Genomic DNA, 26,161 nt, shown 5'->3' with positions numbered 1-26,161 from the left:
GAAATGCCTTTACTTTCCTGATCTTTAACTGCTCAGACATGTCCAGTGTGTTTCTGTTTGGTGCCTGCATCGAGGGGGTGGTCCTCAGGGACAAGTAAGTCCATCCTTGCCCACTGAAACAAACATCTCTGTAATAAAAACTGAAAAACCTTTGATATTATGTGATATATAACATAATATAGTACTCAGGATTTCATGTGTTCTGAAGTGGTAATCAGCCTTTTCCCGTCTCCTTAAGGTTCGGAGAAGGAGTCCACGGGAACTTGGTGATCGGCACGTTGGCTTGGCCGTCACCGTGGGTGATTGTGATTGGCTCCTTCTTCTCCACCTGCGGGGCGGGGCTTCAGAGTCTGACAGGAGCTCCTCGTCTCATGCAGGCCATCGCCAAGGACGGCATTGTGCCCGCCCTTCGGGTCAGTCTGTCTGCTTATTCACACTCATAATGTTCCCTTCCTTACATACTGGGTGCAAAGAAGCACAAGCTCTTAAAAAGCGGCGGTGTTAAAATGTTTCCGTGTCGTCTCTGCAGATCTTTGGCCATGGAAAGGCCAACGGAGAGCCCACATGGTCCCTCCTGCTGACAGCTTGTATCTGCGAGAGCGGCATCCTTATCGCTTCCCTCGATGCAGTGGCTCCCATCCTCTCCATGTGAGAACTGCAACAAACTCTCTAAATCACTGCCATTTCTCAAGAACCAACAGTGGGAGATTTCAGAGCAGCCAGTCCCCTGCTATTCCTTAAACGACGGAAAATGCCAAATTTTATGGGCTCAGGATTTAGCTCATCACACAAAAGGGCAGACCGCTTTTCTGCTTTGTAATAATGCGTATAAATACCAGTGAATGTGACAGATATTAAGACGCTCCTGGGGTTGCATTCAGGCTGAAATGACTCTACTATCTCAAAGTCTAAACTGTATTTCTGTGTGTGTCCTGCAGGTTTTTCCTGATGTGCTACATGTTTGTGAACTTGGCCTGCGCTCTGCAGACGCTGCTGAGAACTCCAAACTGGAGACCTCGCTTCAAGTTCTACCACTGGTCAGTTCAGCAGCAACTAAAGAGTGAAAAAGCGGCTTTTTAAAATAAATGAATAAATCTCTCTGGGCCTCCGTCTGACTGTCTGTGTTGTTTTTGTCTCTGTTTATCTTTTTATCCATCTCCACAGGACTCTGTCCTTCCTGGGGATGAGCTTGTGTCTCACCCTCATGTTCCTCTGCTCCTGGTACTACGCCATCGTCGCCATGGTGATCGCCGGCTCTATCTACAAGTATATCGAGTTCGCAGGGTGAGTGGAGCGCAACCCCAGGAGAGATTCACGGTCTGCCTTTGGCTTTTGCTCTGTGTGTGTGTGTGTGTCTTTGAGTGTGTGTGTGTCTGTGAGTGTGTGTGTGTGTGTGTGTGTGTGGTTCAGAAAATACACCTGAGCTTCACACTCACTGAGCTTCACACTGGAGGGGCTTTGTTGTTAATATTAAAATAGCTTCACTATTTTTGCTGTCTTTAATTGAAATGGTACTGTGACCTCAGTGGGCTGAAACATCATGGCAAAAATAAACGACAAAAACTAATTTTGGTTTGGATTAAGTTCATAGATGCTCATTGTTAGAAGTCTGATCAGTCAGGGGCCCTCTGAGCTTTTTGGCTCCCGGTAGATCTGTGCAGTAATCCATCCATGCTCATAATGGAGCCACACGGACTGTTTAAGTGCAGTGGTTCCCTGTGGTGAGTGACATCATGTTAACTTGACATTTACCAGCGATGTCGAATCCTTAATCACATTGCGTTACGTCAGCAAAAAGTAGATTTTTTTTCAGTGCGTTGACTGTATCACTGTCACATTTAGAATTCAGAATCAAGCTGCAAAACTATTGTTTATGTTTTGACTGATAGAATTTCTACTGTCGCTTGTCTTTGTCACAGTGCGGAGAAAGAGTGGGGTGACGGGATACGAGGTCTGTCTCTGAGCGCGGCACGTTACGCCCTCATGCGGCTGGAGGAAGGTCCCCCACACACCAAGAACTGGAGGTACGACACATAATCACAACATCACACGTTATATTGTTTTATCGTGGCTTTAATTAACATAGTAATTAAAAACATGTCTGTTCATGTTGAGCCATTGTTTGGGTTAATGTGATACTCCTCATCACAGCTGTCAGACAACAAGTGCTGAATTCGTATTAACACGTCAGCCTGTCACGCTGTTTTTTTTCTTGTCTCTCTTTCCAACTAGGACTGTGATTTTGCCCACTCTGACATTTTTATCCTCACAACTGCTCTGCATTCGATTTCCTCTACTTTTGTTGTTCACTGTCTCTCCCGTCTATCTTCAGGCCCCAGCTGCTGGTGCTGGTTAGCACAGACGCAGAGCAGAACGTGGAGCAGCCTCGTCTGCTCTCTCTGACCAACCAGCTGAAGGCGGGCAAAGGTCTGACCATCGTTGGAACGGCTCTAGAGGGAAGCTTCCTGGCCAACTACGAACAGACCCAGCGTGCAGAGCAGGTAGGGAGCCGCAAAGAAGAGAAAGCTCTTACAAATTCTGTTCTTTTGTTTTATTGAATTGAGCTGACAATTGAGCTGACACAGAGAGTACGACTGATATATTGGCCTATAACAGTTACATTGGTATCAGCGTATAAGTTGTTCAATATGTGCTGAAAACTTTTTTTTTACCAAATATAGTGCATCAATTTATGATTTTGATGATGAATTTGTTTCCTGTTTCGGTGCAGTTGACGTATTGTTAAACTTTAAATACCCCTCCTCCATTACATTACACCCTTGTCACATGTATTTGATAACCACAACTGAAAGATCATTGAGGTTTTAATGATACATTTTGTGTTTATAAGCTTATCGGCCAACACACTGACAATCGTTAATTTTTTGACTCTCTAATGTCAGTATGTCTGCAGGTACATACAGATATCCACTTGTTCTCCGCACCTTGGTAACAGTTACCCTGTCTTGCCTTTCTAGGCGCTCCGTAAACTGATGGAGACCGAAAAGGTGAAGGGCTTCTGTCAAGCGACCGTCTCGTCGAACCTGCGTGATGCCACTTCCCACCTCCTCCAGGCCAGTGGGCTGGGAGGCCTGAAACATAACGCTGTGCTGGTGTCTTGGCCACGCAACTGGAAGCAAGGAGACGAACACCAGACCTGGAGGAACTTTGTTGGTGGGTCGATGAAAAAAAATAAAATAAACCAATCATCCATTCAAAATGGCTGAAATCCAGAATATTTGGTTATGCCTTAGGCGGGTTTTAGGGTAAAGTATCTTAGCGAGACTTCCTACCAGCTGCAGCTTTGAGACGCTCATCCTGCTACTTAACCTCTGTTGAGGGGAACGTGAGAATAAAATCTCCCTAATAATAAAAGTACAGCAAGAAAGAAAAGAAGGAATGTTTCATGGACAGCAGGATTATTCATGTCAAAAGATGAAGTGACAAACTTCCTCAAAAATACAATATAATCAAAGCTAATAAATGTCAAAGCTTGCCATTGAAGCTGCAACAAAAGAGCCGAGGAGATAGTCTGTAGCAGTAGAATGACCAGCACCTTTGTGCCTCTCTGTGTGTCTGTTCTGCAGAGCTGGTCAGAGAAACCACCGCTGCTCACCTGGCTCTGCTCGTCCCGAAGAACATCGCTGCCTTCCCGTCCAATGGAGAGCGCTTCACCGAGGGTCACATTGACGTGTGGTGGATCGTCCACGATGGAGGCATGCTGATGCTGCTGCCCTTCCTTCTCCGCCAGCACAAGGTACTGTGCAGCAAGAAGTCAAAATCTAAATTCCTCCTAACAAAATACACACTTCATGAAAAAGGTTTCTTACCCAATTTCTTAACATTATGTATATTTGCTGCTCAGGTTTGGAGGAAGTGCAAGATGCGCATCTTCACCGTGGCCCAGATGGACGACAACAGCATCCAGATGAAGAAGGACCTGACCACATTCCTCTATCACCTCCGTATTGATGCCATGGTGGAAGTTGTAGAAATGGTGAGCTTGAATGTCTTTAACCACTTCGATCTCAGTGGCATTCCTGGGCAAAAAAAAAGGGGGGGGGGGGGGCAAACCTGCTGATTAAGGAGATGGACCGCATGAGATACATAGAGTTTGTTAAGGCATCAGTAGGCTTCAACCTAAGTGCCTGTAGAGTGGATGAACACAGTCAACAGGGACAGAGATACTCATGTGGGGTTTTGACAGTGAATGTGTTGGTGAATAAATGTGAATAAAAAATCAACTGTCTGTTTCTTTTGTCGTAGCACGACAGTGACATCTCAGCCTACACTTACGAGAAGACCCTGGTGATGGAACAACGGTCGCAGATGCTGAAACAGATCAACCTGACCAAGACCGAGCGCGAGAGAGAGGTAAGAAAGTTTTGTTGCCCTGGAAAAAGATGCGCACATAAACTTGACATGACTTGACGGGCCAACTTAGCATGGCCTGGCATGATTTGACTTGACTTGACTGAACATGACACATAAGCCCCTCCGGACAAAAGCGCGAGTACGGTTGCAGCGGAGCAGTGGGGCAGCATATTTACCCTTTCTATCAGCGTGGACTGCAGACACAGCAGCAACTCTGCTTTGCTTTTGTGTGCCATGGTGTTTTGACAACTGTGAAGAATAAAAGATATTGATTTCAGTGTTTTACTATTATTACCTCCTTCACACTCTTCGTTGAACTGTAAGATTGCCTGGTTCTCCGGGTCAATATATTTAATTTAGCAATGGAATTATCCTCACTTCGGTTTGCTGTAAATAAACGTCTTGTAAAAACACATTCTTGTCTGTTTCTGAACACTTCTCCTCTCGCATGACTCATTCCCTCCTTTCCTGTGTCCTTACAGATCCAGAGTATCACCGATTCATCCCGAGGGTCTATCCGCCGTAAGAACCCGGCCGCTGTGACCACCCAGCTGAGTGTGACAGAGGACCCGCCAGCAGCCAGCAAGGAGGAGAAGCCCGAGGAAGAGGTAGAGTGCAGTTACCTCAGTTTGAACTCAGAAGTTCATTTTTATGCTCACCAGAAGGTGATTTAACACAGAGCAGGCACAAAGGGAAGAAAGTGACAGATTGAGTGGTGAGATGAAATGTGATAAACAAACACTGGATAAAACAGTGGGAGAATTGATATTATCAGATTCATTTAAAAGGATAGTTCGACATTTTGGGAAATAATTGTGTTCACTTTCTTGCCCTGGCAAAGGAGTTTATGTATCTCGGGTGACGGGAAGGTGAAGCGGGAGATGGTGGCAGTTAGGTGCAGCGTCAGCAGTGTTGCAGGGTCGGTGTTGTGCTGGACTGTCAGGGTGAAACGGGAGCTAAGCTGGCAGAACCAGTTGATCTGCGTTCCATCCCTCACCTATGGTCATGTGTTGTGGGTAGTGACCAAAAGAATGAGATTGCGAATACAAGCAGCTGAAATATGTTTTCTAAGGCTCAGACTTTGAGAGAGCGTATGGAGCTTGGACATCCGCTCGGAGTAGAGTCCCTGCTCCTTCCTGTGGAAAGTAGCCAGCTGAGGTGATTCAGGCATCTGATCAGAGGGGCCTCTCGAGCGCCTCCCTTTGGAGGTTTTCCAAGCACAACCAACTGGGAGGAGACCCCAGGGCAGGCCGAGAACTCACTGGAGGATTATCCCATCCGGCCTCGGAATGCCTGGGAATCCCCCAGGACAAACTGGAGAGTGTTGCTGGCAAGATGGAAGTCTAGAATACCATGGTTAGTCATTCTTCCACCACAATACGACGCCGGCAACGCAGAAGAAAATGGAGTGATGGACTTTGAGTTGAGTGTTATTGAGAAGATTGATACCTTTACTCATGTCTGTCTGGTAAATAAGGTTCACAGCCAGCAGCCAGTTAGTTTAGCTAAACATACATATACTGGAAACAGCGGGAAAGCGTTACATATTTCACTACAGACACGAGTGCCGTTGATCCTCTTGTTTAAATCTCAGATAGAGTGGGAATAAGTTTGTGCCCTAAAATGTTGAACTATTCCTTTAATGCACTAATGTTCATCAAAGTAATTGTTTTAGTTCTGTTGAACTGATTGCATCTTGTACTTAAAATGCAGGTTATTTTTAAGGTAACGTCATAAAGATTAATTTTCCTTGCCTCAACCACAGCCCATGTTTCTACACAACAGAACACAACGTAAAGCTCTTTAATAACACTTCTGTTTCCTCCCCGTCTGTCAAACACTGTGGCTCTCTGTGACTTGACCTGCATTCCTACATGTCCACCTCAACCGTGACTCTTTCAACCTCCCATGTAATGTACATGTAAATCCACATCCGTCGTCTTTTCCTCTCGTCTCATAGTCAAAGTCGGCCTCTTCCCCTGTATCCCCCCCTGACCAGGTCCAGCTCATCCATGACAATACCACCCCAACCAGCCCCGCAACCCCAGCCACCCCGCTGACCCCCGGAGAGGGGGCTCAGAGCCCCGGGGAGCAGGTCCAGATGACCTGGACTGAGAAGTGCGATGGCGAGCCAGCCAAGCCGCCTGGTGCAGCCACACCAGAGGGCATCAAAGACATCTTCAACATGAAGCCGTGAGTGCTTTGAAATGCTCATTGAACCTTGGCCTGTTGTAAAGGTGAATTACCTTCTTGTTCCCGACAAAAAGAGCCTCGAGTCTCCGGAGTCTTTTTTCTGTTCAATATGGCACCGAAAGATGTCTGCCACAGTGCTGTTTAAGGATTATAAGGTTTTTTAACTTGGATTTAGGTTCACAGTGAATGAACAAGTGTAGCTTAGTACTGATAATCATGTGTTTCTCTTCTTGCCATGCTGCAGTGAGTGGGAGAACCTGTAAGTATCGAAGTCCCTATGAACCTCCTTCAGTCCATTCACATCTCATACTGACCGATTCGGCCACATGAGCAGATGGAGATGGAATATTTGTGTGTGAATGAGCATCCGTCACCTCGACCAGCTTAGAGTCACCAAATGCTTCACACCATGTTTTTTAAAATAGTGCGTATCTACGCCTTCACCAGCGTGAGGCAGTTTGACCTCATCTCCTGCTGCTTTGTCTTCACTCAGGAACCAGTCCAACGTGCGACGCATGCACACAGCGCTCCGGCTGAATGAAGTCATCATCAAAAAGTCCTCAGAGGCCAAGCTTGTCCTCCTCAACATGCCCGGGCCACCCAGGAACCGGACAGGTGACGAGAACTGTATCCTTCAACCAGACAGAAGTAGGTTCACTGAGAGAAGAGGTTAGAGACAGAGCTGCAGTCCCTCCAAACAGAAGTAAGTACGAAGTACGTGACGCGCTTCTGTAGCAGCTCCTAGACAGCTCCAACTCAGAGGGCTCCAACTAACTAATATGAGCCCAACTGGAGGCTTAAATGCAGTTAAATAAGTTGGTATTTGTTCAGTTGTCTGATGATTTTTCGTTGGAGCGTGGAGCACCACAAGCCGAGTGCCATCTAGTTCCATCACATACAAGAGAAGGCAGACGTCTCTATAGATAACTCCAAAGTTCAGCTGCTCACACCGAACTAATCAAGATGGATAAATAGCACCACAGGTAAAAAATGAGATACAAAAAAAATTGTATATAAATTTTATTTTTGATTCTGGGGTGAACTGTACCTTCGAGCCTCTAAGCTCTGACTTTGTTTTTGCAGTATGAGACGGTAAGTTAATTGACTTGGCTTCAGAAATAAAAATAGCTCTGTGATTTGTTATCAGAAAATATGAGCAAGATGGCATCAGAGGTAAAGAACTAATTAGGATTTATAAGCAGGCGGTATTATTGCAGGCAGCCAACAGACCTTTTAAATAACATTTGCAGGTGTTTTTTTTTTCATTCCTTTTAATAACTTGTGCTGTTCGATTCCAATAGGTTTTTGGCAGTTACAGTCAATTGTATGAGCCTAATTAAATATGTTTCTGAGACTGTCCACATTTTTGTAGCCCTCTTTAAATCATCCCTTGCAAGTGGGCAGTGATTGAAGAGTTTATCCAGTATTCACAGCAATTTAAAGCTGCAGTAATGAGTATTTTTACAGCGTATCACTAGAGAACTGTATGTGTGATATGAATTATTAGAAGACTGCAGTTGCTTTTTATCTTTTGTGAGTTGTCTTTAAGTTTTAGTTCTGGTTTTATGAAGTGTAGATTTACTGTTTTGGTTGATGCTCGCTGCTTCCAGCAGCAGGCAGCTGTTTTCAGGCTGTACACTACCTTCTCAGTGCCAAACAGCTACAGGAAGTACCAGATATTTTCCCGAGGAGACGGAATAGAGCTCATAGGAGAGTAAATCTAGGACTTGGATTCGTTGCCATTCTGTCGTAACATCAGACAACTTGTACTTTTACTACAGCAGAATAAAACAGCAGACAGAAAACAACAGACTGTCTCATCACAGAATCCCAGACGACTTTAAAACACAGAATGTGGACTGGAGTAAAGAAAGCTGTTCCGATTTATCTACTGCTGTTATCCGGCTAACTAAATTATATAGTTTATAGAAGTCTGGGGAAGTATAATCTGGGGAAATCCACGTATTTGCTTTCCTGCCAACAGATGAGAAGAACGATACAACTACAAACTTGTAGGTTCAGATTGAAGGTGCAGCCAGCAGCTGGTTAGCTTAGCTTAGCTTAGCATAAAGACAGCCTGGCTCTATCCAAAGGTTCTGAAGCTCAAGGGTTTAACACGCTTGTTTTACACCATACAAAAGCCAAAGTGCAAACACATTTTATGTGAGGTTACACACCACTCTGGCTCTGTCCAAAGATAAAAAGAAAATCTGGATATCTGTATCTCTGAGTCTTCAATGTACTTCAGGAAGTGACAGCTTCTGGCACATAACCTCCCGTAAACCCACAAGTTGTGATTTTTCTACTTGTCTGAATTAAAAAACAAGCTATTAATTCTTCAGTAGTGAGCTTTTGAAGGATTTAGGTGCTTTTGGACAGATTGAGGCTAGCTGTCTTTATGCTTAGTTAAGCTAAGCTAACCGTCTCCTGGCTCTAGTTTCGTATTTACTGTACAGATGTAAGATCTTTTTATACTTAACTCTCGGTAAGAATGCGAATGAGTTGTGATGTAAGACTCTTATCCACTGTATTCCCAGCCCTCGTGGTTCTTAAATTATGGATGTGACTCGTGGCGTGTCCTGCCACTAAACAAAAAAACAGCGATTTCCATGTTAACAGCACACTAATCCTCTTTCTTTGAGTGAGTGGTACGAAGGATCATTCAATCATGAAGAGGTTTGCAACTACCAACACTTTTATCACTGCTTCGCTCTCTTAGCTAACACTTCTAAAACCTCAAAAAGTGCCGCAGCTGTGTCAGAAGTATTACCCAGAATCCCTTCCCTCATGACCTCCCCAGGAAACCTGTGGACACAGTGTATGCTGCATTTGCTTCCTCTGGTTCCCTTAACTCTTCTCTTCCAGACATGGAGTTCCTCGAGGTCCTCACTGATGGTCTCAACCGGGTCCTCCTGGTCCGCGGAGGCGGCCGTGAGGTTATCACAATCTACTCCTGAAAAAGCAGTCCCCTCCCCAGTTACCACCTCCCACCCCCCTCAGCCATGTTCCTGTGTCACCCGTACTCCCACCCCCTCATCAGCGCTTCTTCATCATTATGTCGTTTATTTCTGTAAGATAGTCCTCTCACACCCAACCAATAGCCCAGCTCAGCTTCAGCACCTCTCCCTCAGCTCCATCCCCAGCAGACCAATGAGCAGTGTCACACGCTCAGCTACCACACCCTTCATACTAGTCCAGCAAGCTACTATAACTAGCGTAGGCTCTAGACTCATTTTAGATGCTGTCTAGATTTGTCCTTACAGCGACATTGTATTTCTTTGCTAGTCTGTAATCTACTGTAGTAACTCGCATAGAGTGAGAGTCACTCGGTGAGGAGGAGGAGGAGGAGGAGGAGGAGGAGGAGGTGGTGGGTGCGGGTTGTTAGCTGAGGTGTGAGCGCACATGCATGTGTGTGTCCGTCTTTGTCTAAATCTCTGCAGATTCTTTGTTTTCGTTGTTTTCCTTATTTGTTTTGGGGCTTTTTTTTTCTAATACAAATGTGGCATAGCAGCGGCTTCTGCTCGGAAAGAACGAGAGCCAGCTGACATGAGCTCAGTGTAGGATTTGTCTGTTTAGTTCCCCTCGTTGTGATCGGACACCTCCCACAGCGCTCCAGCCTGTCGTCTTTGACGTGATTTATCTTTCAAGGCAAAAAGACACTGCTACCCACGGTCAGGAGCACCAGCTGGAAGGAGGAGAATAGAAGTCGTTGGGTATGAACTGTGAAATCTCACAAAGAAGACCGAAAAAAAAGGCACGTGGATCCAAACCTGCAGTATTCTCTCGAACCTTAGCATGGCATCCTTATAACTCTGTGTGTTTTTTACTCCACTCGTTCTGTTAGTGCCATCATGTTCCTCCTTTTCATTTCTTAGTGGCTGTTTATCCCTGTGGCCACTGTTAGTGCCAAAAAAATAAAATAAAGAATCCAACAAGGCTAGCTTAGTCTGTAGAGATTGACACGTAATTAAACTGTGAATAGTGCGTTTCCTAGCAGAAGGCTGGTGTGACAGCAGAATGGGGAGACAGTACAAACCGCCGCCCCCCCCTCCCCGAGGAGATTATCATTGCCAGCACCCCTCGACCCCTCGTGTGGATCACTGTAAATAATGTACAAGCTCTGACGCGTTGTTCAGTATGAGTGTAGTATTTTTGTGACATACTAAAAAGCTTCTAGTGGAGAGAAAACGTTCCCTTCGTTCAGAGGGGACAAGCTCGACAAAAAATGCTGTTTTTAAAAGTTTATTTATTTATTTATTTATTGGATGGCATAGGCTCCTGTCACAATGGTAACTGTCATTGTAACCTCGACAAGCACTGCACCTGCACTGTCCGCCACTGTGCAACACGTGAAATTTTGATGAATTCATCAAGTTCATTAAATGAAGAAAAAATAAAATACTAAATGTTATTTTTTCATCTAGAGAACAAATATGTATTTATGTTTATAGACAGAAGTTACACATATTGATGAAATAGTTGTATGTCATTTTGTCACTCGAAGATATATCGTTGTTTTTTTTTTTTCCTTTGCCTGATTTAGATACATTAAATGTGCCATATCAAAGTATTTTTCAAACGGAAACAGTGAACAAAAAAAAAATTCTATTGCTTAAGTTGGAGAGAACAAAGTGTGCTAAAAAAAAAAAAAGACAACCTGAGGTGTCGACGTGAAACTGACGCTGCAGTTGGAAAGTCACCCTGTAGATGATGAAGGAGTAAATGTTCAGACCTCCGCGGAAAAAACCCACCAGATTTAAAGTCATCATATCAGCAAGAGTTTGAACATCTATGGATTGATTGTTTATAGGGTCTCTCGTATTAAAGTAAATAACAGAGAGGACAATGGCTTCTGTAGCTAGGAAACTCACTTTGTCCACACGGCTGAACTCTATGCAGTAGACTCTCCAGTGAGATTTTATATCCTCTAGATTGGTTTGAAGATTTGAGCCACACACGTCCCTGACTGAATGACTTGTGAGCAAATCATATTTAGGTTTTAAACAAACAAAAAAAAAGAAAGAAGTGCATCTTGGAAAGGAATGTGCAATAGTTGAAATCCGGACTCATGTGATCATGTTATTTATTTTTTTACACATATATTTTGTATATGTAGATTTCGTAAGTCTTTAAACAAAACAAAAAAAAAAAACCCAGAATCATCTCACTCTGACCAAGGACAGCTGTCACTTTACTTTGATTTGGTTTCTTTCTTTCTTGAAGAAACTGTTTTTGGTCATTTGCACTTGTAGTAGAAATATGAATATAAATAAATAACGTATATATATACAGTATATACAATATAGGGAAGCAAAACAAATTAGTTTCTAGAACTATTTAAAAACAGTATTAAATGTTTCTTAGTGTTGCTTGAATGTCTGACCATATGTTGTGAATGCTGCTAGTAACAATAGATTTATTTGTACTGTAAATAGAACTAAAGCAACATTAATGATCAAGTGGAAAAGGGTATAGACATACATATCAATGGTGGTGGTTGTCAAACAAGACACGGCTGTACCTGTAAACGTTGGACAGGGTTCTGCTTTCTGTTTTAATAATTATCTATACTGAATAACTTGATGCAATATTACGACTGAGGGCAAATCTGCCACCCGTATATCCTCTTTTTAAAAGAAATTGCTCTCTCGATTAACACCATCTCTTAAACCCATTAGTAAAGTGAGCTAATTTTAAAAGTAACAGATTATTGATTTATGTAGTTTACTTAAAGAAATCTCAAAAGGGAAATCACCAAAATATGTATAAATATGAATATCTCTGCCAAACGTTGCTGTTTGCAAATTTTTAACACACCTACCTTTGTCGCCTGTGATACTTAAGAAGCAGCCACTCCTAGTTTTCAAAGATTTTAGGGTGCAGAGTGAAGAAGATTTTTTCTTTGACACGCGCGTCACACTTAACTCTGACAACGGGGTTGTTTAAAAATCAGTTTTTGAAGAACATGGCTATTTTGGGATTGTCTCCACAACATTGCCTGCATCAACTGAGCCTTTAAAAAAAATTTATTCAAAAGAGAAGATATCTGATGTTTATTGGAGAAGTTTATTGGAAATGAATTTATTTATTGAATTATAAATGTTTTATAATTGCTGTTTGCATGGTACTCTGTGGCAATATTTGTTTTAGTGGTTTCTATAGTGATGACTTACATGTTCAAGGTGCAGAGCGGGGGTTGAAAAAAAGGTTGTCAAATGTTCTCGCTGGGTTACAGGTTTTGAGAACTTCCGGAGAGACACGGCTAGACCTTGAAAACAAGTCTTTTGCAAAAAATAAGAAAAAGTATGAGTTCACTATATTGTTACTTGTTATATTTCAATCTTGCTCAAGTAGTCTTATGTAACGTAATAGGAGATTTTTGAGTTTGCGAATGACTGGGCCTCAGAGATGGTCATTTTCACCTTTGTAAATATATATCACTAAAGTCAGAGACACTGTAACCGACTAGTGTTGTCTTTTGTTGTACACTGTTCTATCACTGTGGACAAAGTCTTAGAGTTTTGTAAAGATTACGTGCAATATTGTTCTCACATTGTCCATTTCTCATTTTTGTCACAGCTTTGTTATTTCGTTCTATAAAAACAAACCGGAGGGTGTCAGCAGTCACTTATTTCATCGGAATGTCTGTCGTCAGGTCTTACGGACAGTAAAGATTTACAGTGTTCATCCCAAATGTGGCTGAGACAGTGAAGCACTTTACACTGAGGGGGGTCCTCTGTGACAGGATCAGTCTGCAGCGGTGGGAGGTCAAACAAGAGCCAGCCTGCTCTGCACAGACTCTATCCCACAGTGATCTCTGGTGGCACACGAGTGTATTACAGCCAGCTGTGAAGGTCTGATGCTTCAGACCATAAAAAAAAAAAAAATTTAAAAAAATTATATATATATGATTAATTCCCGTCAGCTTGCGGCAGTTTTGAACTGCGGTAATCCAGAGACCTACCTGCTGACTTTGTTTACATCCTATCCTTCATTTAAGCATGCATCACACTCTTTCCTTTATCTTGCCAAACTTCTTAAAAAGAATAATAGTAACTGTTAAATTTATAGTGCTTGTCACTCAATCTGTGAGGTGAGCCTTCCCAGAATCCCTCCTCCACCCCCCCTGCACCACCCTCCACCCTCACCCCCCCCCCACCCCCCAAAAAATCCCAGGCCTCCCCCATCCCAGCCACTGAATCCACCCCAGCTCTGTATTTTAAATGTGATTGCAGTATAATTCTGAAAAATGATCAAAGAATATAAAACTCGCGCTTCCAATCCTGGCGACCGGCTCTGCTTGGACCACACGACATAGTCGACTCTGAAACCAGCACGTCCCCTCTCCCCCCCAACTGATCCATGAGTTAGATCAGATGCTTCGCCTGCACAACTGTAGCATGAGACAAACTTGCCGGTGATCATTACCCAGTCTCCATCCTTAAATGGATATTAAGGGCTCTGAAACACATCTGTTACCGGGTTGAGGAGGCTGTCCTGTTAAGACACCAACAGAACAAAATACCAAACAAATCCCAGATTATGGCAGAGAGGGCACGGTCTGTAGCCGAGCTCACGATCGCACTCTTCGGTGTATCATCACAGAAGCGTAACGCAGACGTGCCTGATGTTGGAGGTAAAAGCAACAGCTGCACTTACATTTTCACACAGTCGATCTCTGGGAGTCAGATGAGAATAAGTCAAGTGGCTATCCATGCAGTGCAAGCAGAGTCCCGTTCCAGTTATGTTGTGTAACTCAGTGCATGCATGCAATTACCCTGAACAAGGCGTATTGAAAATATATTGGGTGTTTGTGGTATAAAAGTTTTGGGGTTTTTGTTTTGTTTATATCAGAAACTTTTCTTTCTAGTAGTATGATTTTTTTTTTCTTTTTCCTTAGGACTGGCCAATCATTGTATCCAACATGAATATTATTATAGTACAAGATTCTATTTTTATGGTGGATTTGTTGACAGGGTCCTCTCATTGTTTCAAATATTATCTGCAGATAAACTGATAACCAAAGTATATTTCAGTTAACTACATAAATGATAGTGTGTAAATGTGTGCTCCAGTGAATTAGACATGGACAAGTAAATAGTTATTGCATTTATGAGTTAACAGGTAAAAAGAATATTGTTTTGATTGATTAAATTTACTTTGAGAGCTTCAGAGTGTGACAAGGAATGCCTCCAAATACACTATTTGATGTCTGCCAGAAACATTTCAGTTAATAATAATGATTCAGTGACTAAGTATTTATATTACCAGTCACTCAAAATTTCTTTCCATGTGTTAGCAGAAAGGCTGGAAACCACTAACCTGGCTGAGATATACTAACATCTCTAAAGTACAGTAGTTAACAAGCTTATATTTGGTTTGTTAAATGTACAAAAAGCAAAGTGTAAAAATGATAAAAGACCGTTTTACAGATTGGCATTAGGTTATAGCTTGGTTTTTTACCGTTGCCAGGCAACCAACGGAGACTCCATGAAGTTACTGGTCCCGACCAAGAAACAGTCTGGTTTGTAACTGCTCATAAAATGACGATTTATCATTTTTACACTTTGGTTTTTCTACGGGTTTTTGAAACACTGTACATTTTGGGCTTTAGAGATGTAAAAAACAGGTTTTGTTACTGTAAACAAAGTCAGGATAGGGACATCCAGTGTTTGTGCTAAGCTAAGCTAGCCACCATGAGTGCCAACGATCATCTCATCTAACCTCCGGAATAGTTAGCCCAGTATGTCCCTTGTATCTTTAATTTAACACTTTGGCATTTAAAAGTGCAGTATTTCGTTGAATACGCAGGTTCCTCGTCACTGTCCAGGGTTTTAATTCACTGGAGTTGTGGGAAACATTTTGTATGGATGCTTGACAAATGTAATGGATGTAGATATAGATGATATATACAGCATACACACAAAGACACACCTGTATCAAATTTCAGTGAAATGAAAATGTTTTCTTTTTCATTCAGAACCGTTCATTACTCTTCCTTGATACTGTACCTGGTCTTATGGTAAAGCCGTAGTGTGTTTCCTTTCAGTTCTGTGGGAGTGTGTATGTGTGTACATGTGCACTTGTAACCGCTGGGGGCGGGGGTGGGAGGGGGCTACGTGTAAATAAATCAAATACAGTTAGTGTGGAGGTGTTTCTTTTGTGTCAGTGTAAGTTAAATATTCTAAAATAAAAAAAACATGTATTATTCTCTATTGTGTTTCATGGTACATTAAAAAGAGGAAAAAGTAGTTTTATCTTACATTTCAAATGCTTATATCTCTATGGCTTCTGGCGATACCCGTTCCATTTTATAGATTTGTCAGCACAAAATGCAATAAACCAATACCATTTTATTACAGCAATTGTGTCTTGAGTTTTTAATCATGTCTTGCTTTAACAATGTTACAAATTAAAAAACTATAAAACAAAACCGATCATGTTTGGAAAAAGAAGGAATCCACAAAAAACAAAATATACTTTACACACTTCATGCCGCACAGTGTCCTATTTAAGAAGACTGAATAATTATCTTCTGGCTTTATAACCATTGCAGACCTTTAGGGAGTCTGGATTAGTTGTCAAAATGAATGAAGTGAACACAATACCAAGAACACGATAAAAACTTAAAAAGCTTTTACAAAACTTCCCTACAGTCTACCTATACAAGGCTGGAAAATTTTAAAAACACAACTGATGTGGTGCCAATTGATGCAGGGGGAAAAGTGGATCTCACATTAGGAGAACTGATTAATTCACTACAAGCCGTCAGTAATGTCGGGGGTACATGGACATAGGTTGGGCAGGGCCCATCCCAGGGGCCTGCCTGGGGGGTTGCTGCTGAGGGGCACCAGCGCCTGTCAGGTGGTTGAGGGACGGCCCACTCTGAATCAGGGTGTCCAGAGCTTTCTGCACACTCGGGTTGTCAAAGTTGATACCAGCAGAGCTGGGGGGTCTCGGAGCACCTGCTGCAACTGGCATGCGGCCTGGTGGGGTGCCATAACCCTGGGATCCAGATGGAGGCAGGCCTGGCATTGCTTGGCGGGGTGGGTTCTGGGAAGTGACTGGGCCAAGGGAGCCGTAGGTAGACTGCTGAGAGGTAGCAGGTCCACCAGCGCCCACCGATCCCCCGCTGCCGCTGTTGAACAGGCTGAGGATTTTAGCCTGCAGCTCCTGCTGATGGTTGGGGTTGGCTGTGGTGCTTGAACCAGCCGTTAGGCTGAGGTGGCTGGACTGCGGCGCCGTATGAGCAGAATGTGATTGAGGAGGCAGTCCGGCAGCTGAGGGCGGAATGTCGTGGTGAACTGCTGCAGCAGCTGGAACGTGGACTGGAGCTGTGGGGTGAGAGGTTCAGTTAGAAAACTGCACTCAACAGAAAACACAGAAAAGTAGAGCAATATTGCAACAGAAATTCAACTGTTTGATTGCTGTAATTGTTCCGCCTTGCCATACTGGCAGAGGGGGGGGGAGGAACTTACACAATTTCAATGAAAGATGACGGACAGAATCCAACCTTCTGTTTAAAATGCATTGAATTGAGCTGAAGTTAATGAGGCTTACAATCTTTGAAGTGCAAATTCCCTCAATTTAAATTACCATGAGAGCATTTTCTTGCTGAGCTACGCTGACGGTATAATGACACAACAAGGAAATTTAATTTAAAACTTTGGAAAACAACTGCCTGCTTCGTCTAACTCAGACTGCTGAGACCTCTTTAACGTCAGATCAACGTTGGAATGTTATTCTGTTTTATACCAAAGGCCCCATTCAAAGCTTCCGTTAAGGTTTTCAAATATCTGTTGTCATAATTAACAAAATCCTCGATTTAAGTTAAGTTATTCATCAAATTAAATTAATTTTATTTAATTCAACTTTCTTTAAAATTCAACTCATGTTGTCAACATATATGCAAGAACTTGAACTTTCTATTGCTGTACTTCAGTTGACATGGTACAGCCCTATTGTTACGCATTAAAATGACAGCTGGGGATCACTTCGGGGGCAAATATGGACTTATTACAGCCATAAAATACACACATTCAATGCAAATACGGGAATTTGGGCATTGTTCTTAAAAAATGTGAAGCTATCCTTTCATGACACTTTTTCCATTTACCTGTGAGCGGATCTGCGGCACTTTGTAGCAGCCTGGCTCTTTTATCCTTCAGGTACGCAGTGAGACCATCCAGTTCCTCTGGAGTTACAAACCTACCCAGCAACCACAAAGGAAAAGATTATTTCAAATGTGGAGAATTTTTAAACAGTGCTTGAGAAGCCAAAAAAAGGACTGAGAGTCAAAGTTTAGCAACATGCACCCCGTAATCGAGGTATCACAGAACCGTGTATTACCTGTTTTCTGACAGCAGTGTAATGGCTGTGAGCACAGAAATGGGGTGGCTCTCTCTGTCAGGCTCCCTGAGTAACACATCGTCCGCCATCTTGGCTGCCTTTCTGGCAATCTCCTCACGTTCCTTTTCACGGTTTTCGACTTTGTAGGCATCATAGTTGTGGGCAACCAGCATCATGGCATCCTGCATTGGCATGTTTCGATGTTCTACAGCAATAAGGACACACAAAAATATACACTTTTGACCTGCTGTTCCTCCTTACTTTTGAGGTGATCTGAAGTGACCCCATCAACCAACAGGCGCACGTTATCATCTTGCGTTACCTTGCGGTGTGCCGAACAAGATGTTGACAGTGCAGGACCGGTGAACCTGGTGCTGCTGGGTAATGATGATGGCGAAAGGAGTACGGGCTCGGCCTACATCCTCCAGCGCCTGGGTTAGTGAGACCTCTGTGTTGAGGAAGATCAGGTCCACCACCATGCCTAGATCACGGACTTTCCGCCCGACCGTCTCAGCATACTCCCTACAGTTGTTTTTAAAGCAAGTCCAGGCAGGCAGGCAGACAGACACACACACACAGGAGCAATATGAAATGAAAACATCCAATGTATTGGTCAAATATTTACGAAAACATCACAGGTCCCAGATCTGTGTTGCTCGTAGTCCAGAGAGTAGACATACTTTTGTGCCTTGTTGACGACGATCACGGAGCAGTCAACAGGACGGTCAGTGTCATAGCGCCGCTGGAGTTCTTCATAGTACTGTCGATACAGTTCGTTACGCCGACGCTCTTCTGGTCGAGCACGTTCATCAACAGCTGGGAAGATCGAGTGGATAGGAAATTTAATGACAGTATGCTTTACTGCATTTTTATACAAAGCTTGAGCCAAAAAGAGCCTGTTAACAAAGACTGAGATAATTCTGCTCAAGTGCGGCTGCTGAGTTACAAATAACTTGTATTATGTTAGAGGAACCTGGATGAAGTCCACATACCTTCTGGCTCACGACGTCCATTCCAGGGGTCTCTGTAAGGGTCCCTGTAGGGTGCATCCTTCCTCCGGTAATAGTCGTCAGCACCACTGCCACTGCGGTAGTATCGGTCATAGTCGTCTCTGTTGTATGGAAACATTTCAGGTTCAGGAAAATGTGTAACCACTTGACTTTTCTGGACCCCCAACTAATGGGCTGTGTGTCATTAGTCACCTGTATGCTGGATCCCGTGGGTCGCTTCTGAGGTCCTTGTCTCTACTTTCTGAGCTGCGGTACCGGTAATCAGGGTCTCGAGTGTGGCCACCTGGCCTCGACTCTCTGCCTGGGTCTCTACCCAGGTCTCTCCCAGGGTCTCTGCCCAGGTCTCTCCCAGGGTCTCGGCCCGGGTCTCGGCCATCGCGGCTGTCCCGAGGATCACGACCATCACGAGGATCACGACCATCACGACCATCGCGTCCATCACGGCTGTCCCGGGGCTCACGGCTATCACGCCCATAAACAGGTGACCGTGACCGAGGTCGGGGCTCTTTGCTGTCCCCGTAACTGCTGTACGGGGCCCTGAGAGAGAACATGTCCATTAGTGCAAAGAAGGTTAGAGTTTAGGCTGCCTATGAAATGGCACAAAGGGTTGTAGGAACTTCTAAGACTGATGAAGAGAGGTCTACAGATGGTATTCTAAATGTAATACGCTGGTGGCATATATTTAATTTCACAACCGAAGCAGAACGACAGGAAACGCAAAAGGACTCTAGCACAGATTCAATCCAGGAGGTGATTCCGATAAGCGTCCTTTCATCAATGATCGTTTGAAAAATGTCCAGTGACCCGCATACGCAACAATATCGTTTTGTCAACCATTTGAGGTTTACTGACCATAAAATCCAGCCGTACCTTGGTCGTGTAACCTCTTTGGACACGGTGGGTAATTGTGCAACTTTAGCTCTATTTGCTTACGAAGGTTTGAGTTTTGTTCTCCAGTGGGCCGCATTCCAATGCAGCAAGTATGAGGTTGCTCACGTGCAAAAAAATTGCATGTTTTCTGAATTTTGGCGTACGAGTTAGTTTTCAAAACGGAAATTATTTTCAGTTGTTTTGAAAATGCAACCATTTCCATGTATGAAGCGGTCCCAAGGGATGTGATATGCATCGAAGAAAACTTGCGACTTTCATGACTACGATCGTGAAAATGTGACCTGGCTGATGGTATCCATGTATCATGATGAGTGCTGTTAAAGTTGTGGATGCTCATTTTTTGTGGCCTTCCAAGGCCATTTTGTACCACAATTCTTTTTCAAAACAGGCTCCTGAGTTTGACAGATTTGCTTTGATGGCTTGTCTTTTTTTCTTTTTTTTTTTAAACTAGTCTTCCAACATTTCTGCTGCGCATCATTTGTGGTCTGTGATCTTCTGATCCAAATGTCACACCCCATAACAGAATTTCAACAAAATAAGCCTGTTAGTGATGTGAAGGATGTTTTGAAGTACATATGGCATCATCTGTTGTGGACAAGTGTTAGATCAAAGTGGCCAGCTGTGTGCTGGTTACAGTAACACCACACAGAAGTATCAAATCTTTGCCTTCAGCCCACACAAACCAACTGGCCAACTTTCAATAATGTAGTATAGGAATGCTCTGATTTTTAGAAAAAGGTACCCCATGATATGTTTGAGCAATGTGGAGCATCATTTTGGAGAGCGGACCTTTGTGAACCGAGCAGGACGTTGTGTTGGCTTCTTGTGCAGGTGAGCAGGCGACGTGATACAATCCTGCTGATGGTTTTACGTTATTTCACGGATTGCTAGTTGTTGTTGGTAATGTGAAGAAATGCAGCAGTTCCACAGATGTTTCAAGAAAGGAATCATCCAACATGGTTATCAGACCTCGAGCACAGACACAATGTTTTGGTGAGAAAACATTAATGTGAAAATTTAGTCAGAGGAACGACTCCCCTGAAGCTGGTTTTAATGCACACATCTCATTAGTTAAAGGCCATGTTGGAGGACATGAACCTGCCTAATAGGCACGCGGTAGGATGAACGTCACGCAAAGTATTCGAACATTTGTAAAGCCATAAGAAAGACTCTTTGAGACAAGACACTAAATTACATTCATATGGCTGTTGTCTTTATTTCAACAGATGTTTTAATTTCAGGTGAAGTATTGACTGTCCCACAAAACCAATGACTGTTACGACAGCTTCCATCAAGCAGATTTCACCACCGGTGGAAATGACAGGTGAGGAGTTACACGCTTTTGTTTTTGATTTTTACCGACACCTCAGAGGCGATGGTAGTTCTTCACACCCATTTCGCGTTACTTTACCTTCGTGGAGGGCTCTGCTGGGATTGCGGTTTAGCTTGCCGTCGCTCCACTGCCATATTTACATCTGAAAATAAATCAATCCAAACGTTGAACATAACAGTGACATGTAATTCAGTTTATGCGTTCACGCAGAATGGAGTGGCGGCGTCAACAATTCCACGATCCAAATGAAACTTGAGCACCATTATCCGAACTTGAACTTCCAAACTGGACGAAATGAAATACAAAAAAAAAAAAAAAAATTGCAGCAAATCGAGATGTCAGATCTGTCGATTTTAGTTTATGGTGAACAAGAAATTAAGGAATTCTTCTCTCCTTCAAAACTGGCAAAACATTAGCATAATTTGAACACGTTAACTAGAATATCATCTTGAAATTTGGCCTTTAGAGATGAACTAAATCACAACAATCCTTTTAGTGACATTTGAATTCATGAAGAAAATACCAAGTGTGCAAATAAAACAAGAGATTTCAAAGATTCAGGCTTTGCCAGAATTTAATAATGCACTTGTTTATTTGCTTTGCAAGCCAATAATGTAACATGTCGACAAAAAGAAAGGAGAAAGTATAAAAATCATCAACGTTTATCCAATCTAAAATAGTTCCAAGTCAAGACGCACAACAAACAAGTTGTGAGATTAGCCGTGGGAAAGCACAGGGTTGCATTTTAACCATTTTCGTCATTTACTGAATGTATAAAAAAAGGATATCTAGCTTTAATTAACAACCTTTATCCACAGGAATTGATGGGTAAAGTGTTAATCCTTGAGATAACATAACTGCTGATTTTTCTATGCTTGACTATTCAAACCATTAACTTAACACAAATCACCATCTGCAGGATTAACACTTTAGCCATCATGCCAATTCACCTATCATTTTTCCCACAAAAATAAAATTAACTTTTATCTTTAAAAAAAAAAAAAATTTGTTTTTGTTGCTTGCAGTGCACAAAGCTATCCTCTTTGGCCAAACAATCACACCTACGGCAGTTGAGGCTTACCTATTTTATAACCTTTATATATTCGACCCTTTTGGGCCGCCTTTGCAGCTTCGGCTTCCTCAATGCGTTCAAATTGTACAAATCCAAACCCACGAAACATGGAAACGCCTGGAAGAGGAGCATTTTAAGGGGTATAAAGGATTATTATGTAGAACATTTACCCACTCTAAAAAGACTATTAGTAACCACATCATTACAAATTTTACATGCTTGCAATTCATGAAAAAACACAGCTATTGGAGATAAAAGTTAACTATACTAGACATCTAAATGCACTTTTAAATTACTTTTGAAATACTCCACCGATTGTGATGTTCAGGGAGAGCCCGTTTGATTAAAACTATTCTCATGAATTGAAATTGACAACTGATGGCTTATATTGCGTTTACTGACCGACTATCTTCCCGTATGGGCTGAATATTTCTTCCAAATCCTTCTTTTCCATGTCGGAGGTCGGCAAATTCCCAACAAATATCCTTCTCTCCAAATCTCTCGGGTCGCTGCTGCTGCAGGAGCGTGAATAACGCCCTGGTGATGAGCTGCGACTTCTTCGGTGAGACATGACTCGCTCCAAAGGTTTACCAGTTTCTTTCTTCGTGTGTCTCAAATGCTTGAAAAACGTTGTTTTGTTCACGAATACGCGTCTTTAAATTGTCGTCCACGGTCCTGAAACATGTCAGTGAGTTAAGAGAAGAAATCAAATTCCTTGGAGGAATCAAAAGTTTTAGTAGAGCAAGTTGCAGGTCAAAGTCACAAAGTTCAGAAAATGGGAAATGCTGTGGCAAATTCATTCTGAAATGTATCATATGTAAATATTTTGAATAGTGCTGGTTAAATCGCAATTTCTTCCAAGACCTGTGTTATTATTTTGAATGCGCCCTGCATCCTGCTTTTCTATGGTGCTCATTTGCACTGCAGGACAATATTTAATTCAGTGTGCCTGATGTACAAAGTACATGGTACACTATAAACTATACATTATATTATCATTTAAGTCTACACTGGGGCTTTACGCATTTGAGGCTTGCCTTGAATTGCACACGGGAAATCAGTGTATGATTAATAAGTAAAAGCCCAAGTCTGCCATACGAATTCAGTGATGTGGTGGACTTCTGGCAGTCTTCCCCCTGCAGCAGGGATGAAGATTGGCCTCTCATCTAATGTGGTAATGCAGACGAAGAACTATCCCGCAATAATATTAAATAAACGCAATGAACGCAATAAAAACTTGGTGTGATAGTATCTTGTTTAATGTAGTCATTCACTTGGTCCAGAGGTTTCAGCAGAAGAAAAATTGTGTTAACATCAAAATACTTCCTTAGAATAACCAAGTGCAAAAATATCTCCTTGGGATAAATTTTCAGTGGCATCCGACCAAAGTTCTTGGAGTGAAAACTGAGAATGAAAACACATCTCACGAAATGCAGTATGATGCTGCAAACATTTTGCACAATACCGCAACTGCAGATGTTGGGAGAAAGTTGGGCATATAGCATAGATACACACAAAATACACACAGCATTTCCTCTGCAGTGTAATAAACTACTTTAACTTTTAAAAATGTTTTTTTGGTGATAAACTGATGAAAACTTTTCATGATAATTTAAGGCTCCCATCATGTCTTTGTATCACTGTGCTCAAGGCAGATGATCATTTATTGAATTATTTTTGGCAAGAATAATGTGCCCCGGCAGGTTTGTTGGAATTCACATAAATAGCTCTTCAGACAACTCATCGTTGTCAGCAAATTGAAATGCAGCAAATGCTGAAATCGTCCTCTTCTCTTGAAATGGTAAAAGACGTCTTGAGGAAAATCGCACTGATGAAATGAAATCATGGGCTGACTTTGAGTTGAAAAAGCACAAATTGAAATGATTTCCTTTGTTCAAAGGTTCAAACAAAATTAAATTAAATTCAGGAAAAGTTGAGGTTTTTATGTGAAACAAATGATTTCAGCAAAAAGACTCTAAGACTCAGTCCAAACAAACACATATTACAAATAGACAATCAAAATTAAAGGAATTATTGTTTTAATATGATTATTTTCATGAGCAAATGTAATTTTTAGTATACTTTTAAACAGAGCAGCCTCTGACTTACCTTAATTTGGACCCTGATGACCTGGGATTCTGTGTCCTCTTCCTTCAACACTGAAGCGTCTGAAAGAAAAAAAAAATAATAACCACTTTATGCAGCTAAACAAAAAAAAAAAAAAAACTTCATAAATGCTTCAAGATGTTGTTCGTAACTCCCTGCACCCCACCTGAATAAGGTGGTATAGCTTGTAATCATAGTGCTCGGAAATCATTTAGCACATCTGCTTCCCTTCTTTGAAGGTGTTGGAATTGATTTTTGGTTAAATGTCTAAAATAAGGTCTGTGGTTACTAGAGGTGTATGATAGTTACATGTTTTGTGCTGGGACATAAAATACATCATTAAAATATTCAAAATTTAATTAAAGAGCATCAAGTGTCGGAAAAACAACGGATGCTAACAGGTGGCTAAATGAGACGAAAGACATTACCACAGACATTAAACTTGCATTCACCCAAAATTCAATGTAAAAGTTCCATAAACCTTTTTAGATCAAAAGGGAACTAGGGCGATCCTAACTTCCGGCTTAGCCTGCTAAAATACGTCATCACTACACTCTATGACGTATTTTGGGGGAAATTTCAATTGTTTATTTTGTGTCATATAACAAAAGGTGTAAATATCCAAAAACAGTTGTAACCAGACCTTGTTTCAGACATTTAGCCGAAAAACAATTTTAAAAAACGCACAGAAGTTAAGCCTAAAGACCCGGGTGTGTAAAAATGCTCACTGATTTCCGGGTTTTATGACTAACCGTACAGGTCACACCACTATGCTTTTACGGGCTTCATCGCTACATGCCGTTGCCGTGGTGATCTGCGTCCAGACCGGTATATACAAAGTTAATCTGGTTGAAAGAGAAATACCAGCTTGTGACGTTTGCAACATAAATAACTTTTTATAGATCAGAGGTGGAGTTCCTCTGAGGTATATTTGGTCTCACCACAAGCGCACATGAAAAACCAGGAATATAATTTTGAGCAGCCTGTAGGTTGGGCTAACGAAAGCTAAAGTAAACACTATACTCTCTAAATAAAGCGTTGTGTTGCTTTATGCGTTGGATACAAGTGCGTGAGCATCACAACTAAATGTCTTTAAAATACAAAATAAATAAAATAATAACAATAATAATCATTTCAAAAAAAAAACCTCCACAGGACTGAAACACCAGCTATGTTAAATCCAAATATCTGACAGATCAACACCGGTCGCGCTCAAATGGCGTAATGTGACAACACGATACTAGTACCAGGTTATGGGAGCAGATACAATAATGTATGTTACAGTAACTCAAGATTACCTCCGTACTATGAACCGCCATAACTCTGTTTTAAGTGAATCGCTAGTTTTAAAATGTGATCACGATGTAGGCCTGCACGTTAGCTAGCAAGACGAAAGGGCAACTTGTCGGGTTCTCATTTATTTAATTAGAAAATTCGCAATGTATTTACTATCACATGTTTAAGAAGACACACTGAAATAAAGCAGCCATTTTGAGCAAACCTCCAAAAAACGTTAACAGCTGTAATGTAAGCAGCTAAAGCACTAGCGTTAGCGTTAGCTAGCGGCACCCGTTGTAGCGCGCCGGCTATCTCAGCTTCGTCGATACACAGCTAGCTGTCTTACGGCGCACGACTTCAATATGCGTGTCGTTACAGTCAACACAGAAGAACAACTCTGAACTCACCTCCGACGTGAACTTTATCTCCGTTTGCTGTCTTTCAAGGCTACAGACAGCTCGTGGCTACTTCGCCACCTTCTTACAAAGCTGCTTCTTCTTCTTTTGCTGCATTTACGGCAGCTGGCGGCCACTTCATCTTCTTCTTCTGCGGGCA

The 26,161-nt window shown here is 42.2% G+C and overlaps 2 protein-coding genes across 8 annotated transcripts in view; one reads left to right on the top strand and one right to left on the bottom strand.

Annotated features, from left to right (window-relative positions):
• slc12a5a (solute carrier family 12 member 5a) overlaps positions 1 to 13,454 on the top strand; it is a 152,714-nt gene extending 139,260 nt beyond the window's left edge. For 2 of the 5 annotated variants that reach the window (XM_037100737.1, XM_037100740.1), the window contains 16 exons: positions 37 to 94; positions 239 to 413; positions 530 to 648; positions 939 to 1,037; positions 1,165 to 1,284; positions 1,920 to 2,024; positions 2,333 to 2,501; positions 2,979 to 3,174; positions 3,588 to 3,757; positions 3,866 to 3,997; positions 4,267 to 4,374; positions 4,857 to 4,982; positions 6,335 to 6,567; positions 6,812 to 6,826; positions 7,061 to 7,194; positions 9,433 to 13,454. In XM_037100737.1, coding sequence (XP_036956632.1) covers positions 37 to 94; positions 239 to 413; positions 530 to 648; positions 939 to 1,037; positions 1,165 to 1,284; positions 1,920 to 2,024; positions 2,333 to 2,501; positions 2,979 to 3,174; positions 3,588 to 3,757; positions 3,866 to 3,997; positions 4,267 to 4,374; positions 4,857 to 4,982; positions 6,335 to 6,567; positions 6,812 to 6,826; positions 7,061 to 7,194; positions 9,433 to 9,524 — 2,051 coding nt within the window. In that variant the 3' untranslated portion in view covers positions 9,525 to 13,454. The remainder of the gene's footprint in view (positions 1 to 36; positions 95 to 238; positions 414 to 529; positions 649 to 938; positions 1,038 to 1,164; positions 1,285 to 1,919; positions 2,025 to 2,332; positions 2,502 to 2,978; positions 3,175 to 3,587; positions 3,758 to 3,865; positions 3,998 to 4,266; positions 4,375 to 4,856; positions 4,983 to 6,334; positions 6,568 to 6,811; positions 6,827 to 7,060; positions 7,195 to 9,432) is intronic. The other 3 variants (XM_037100739.1, XM_037100738.1, XR_005075449.1) reach the window with 3 other exon arrangements.
• Positions 13,455 to 15,900: 2,446 nt separating this feature from the next.
• Positions 15,901 to 26,161, bottom strand: ncoa5 (nuclear receptor coactivator 5). 3 transcript variants are annotated; one of them, XM_037100741.1, is made up of 12 exons: positions 26,014 to 26,161; positions 24,332 to 24,390; positions 22,625 to 22,897; positions 22,232 to 22,339; positions 21,229 to 21,292; positions 19,119 to 19,463; positions 18,909 to 19,027; positions 18,597 to 18,732; positions 18,239 to 18,441; positions 17,917 to 18,121; positions 17,684 to 17,775; positions 15,901 to 16,901 (listed from the first exon to the last, which is right to left on the bottom strand). In XM_037100741.1, the coding sequence occupies exons 3-12, from the start codon at positions 22,791 to 22,793 to the stop codon at positions 16,336 to 16,338; spliced, it is 2,007 nt and encodes a 668-aa protein (XP_036956636.1). In that variant the 5' UTR covers positions 22,794 to 22,897; positions 24,332 to 24,390; positions 26,014 to 26,161; the 3' UTR covers positions 15,901 to 16,335. The 3 variants fall into 3 exon arrangements, with proteins under 3 accessions (XP_036956636.1, XP_036956637.1, XP_036956638.1); XM_037100742.1 differs by having other exon boundaries at positions 18,239 to 18,438; XM_037100743.1 differs by lacking the exons at positions 22,232 to 22,339; positions 22,625 to 22,897 and having other exon boundaries at positions 26,014 to 26,160.

This window comes from Acanthopagrus latus, chromosome 6 (assembly GCF_904848185.1).
Source record: "Acanthopagrus latus isolate v.2019 chromosome 6, fAcaLat1.1, whole genome shotgun sequence".
In the NCBI taxonomy this organism is placed as follows: domain Eukaryota; kingdom Metazoa; phylum Chordata; class Actinopteri; order Spariformes; family Sparidae; genus Acanthopagrus; species Acanthopagrus latus.
Note: the sequence above shows the minus strand (reverse complement) of the source record. Positions and strands in the feature narration are given on the sequence as shown.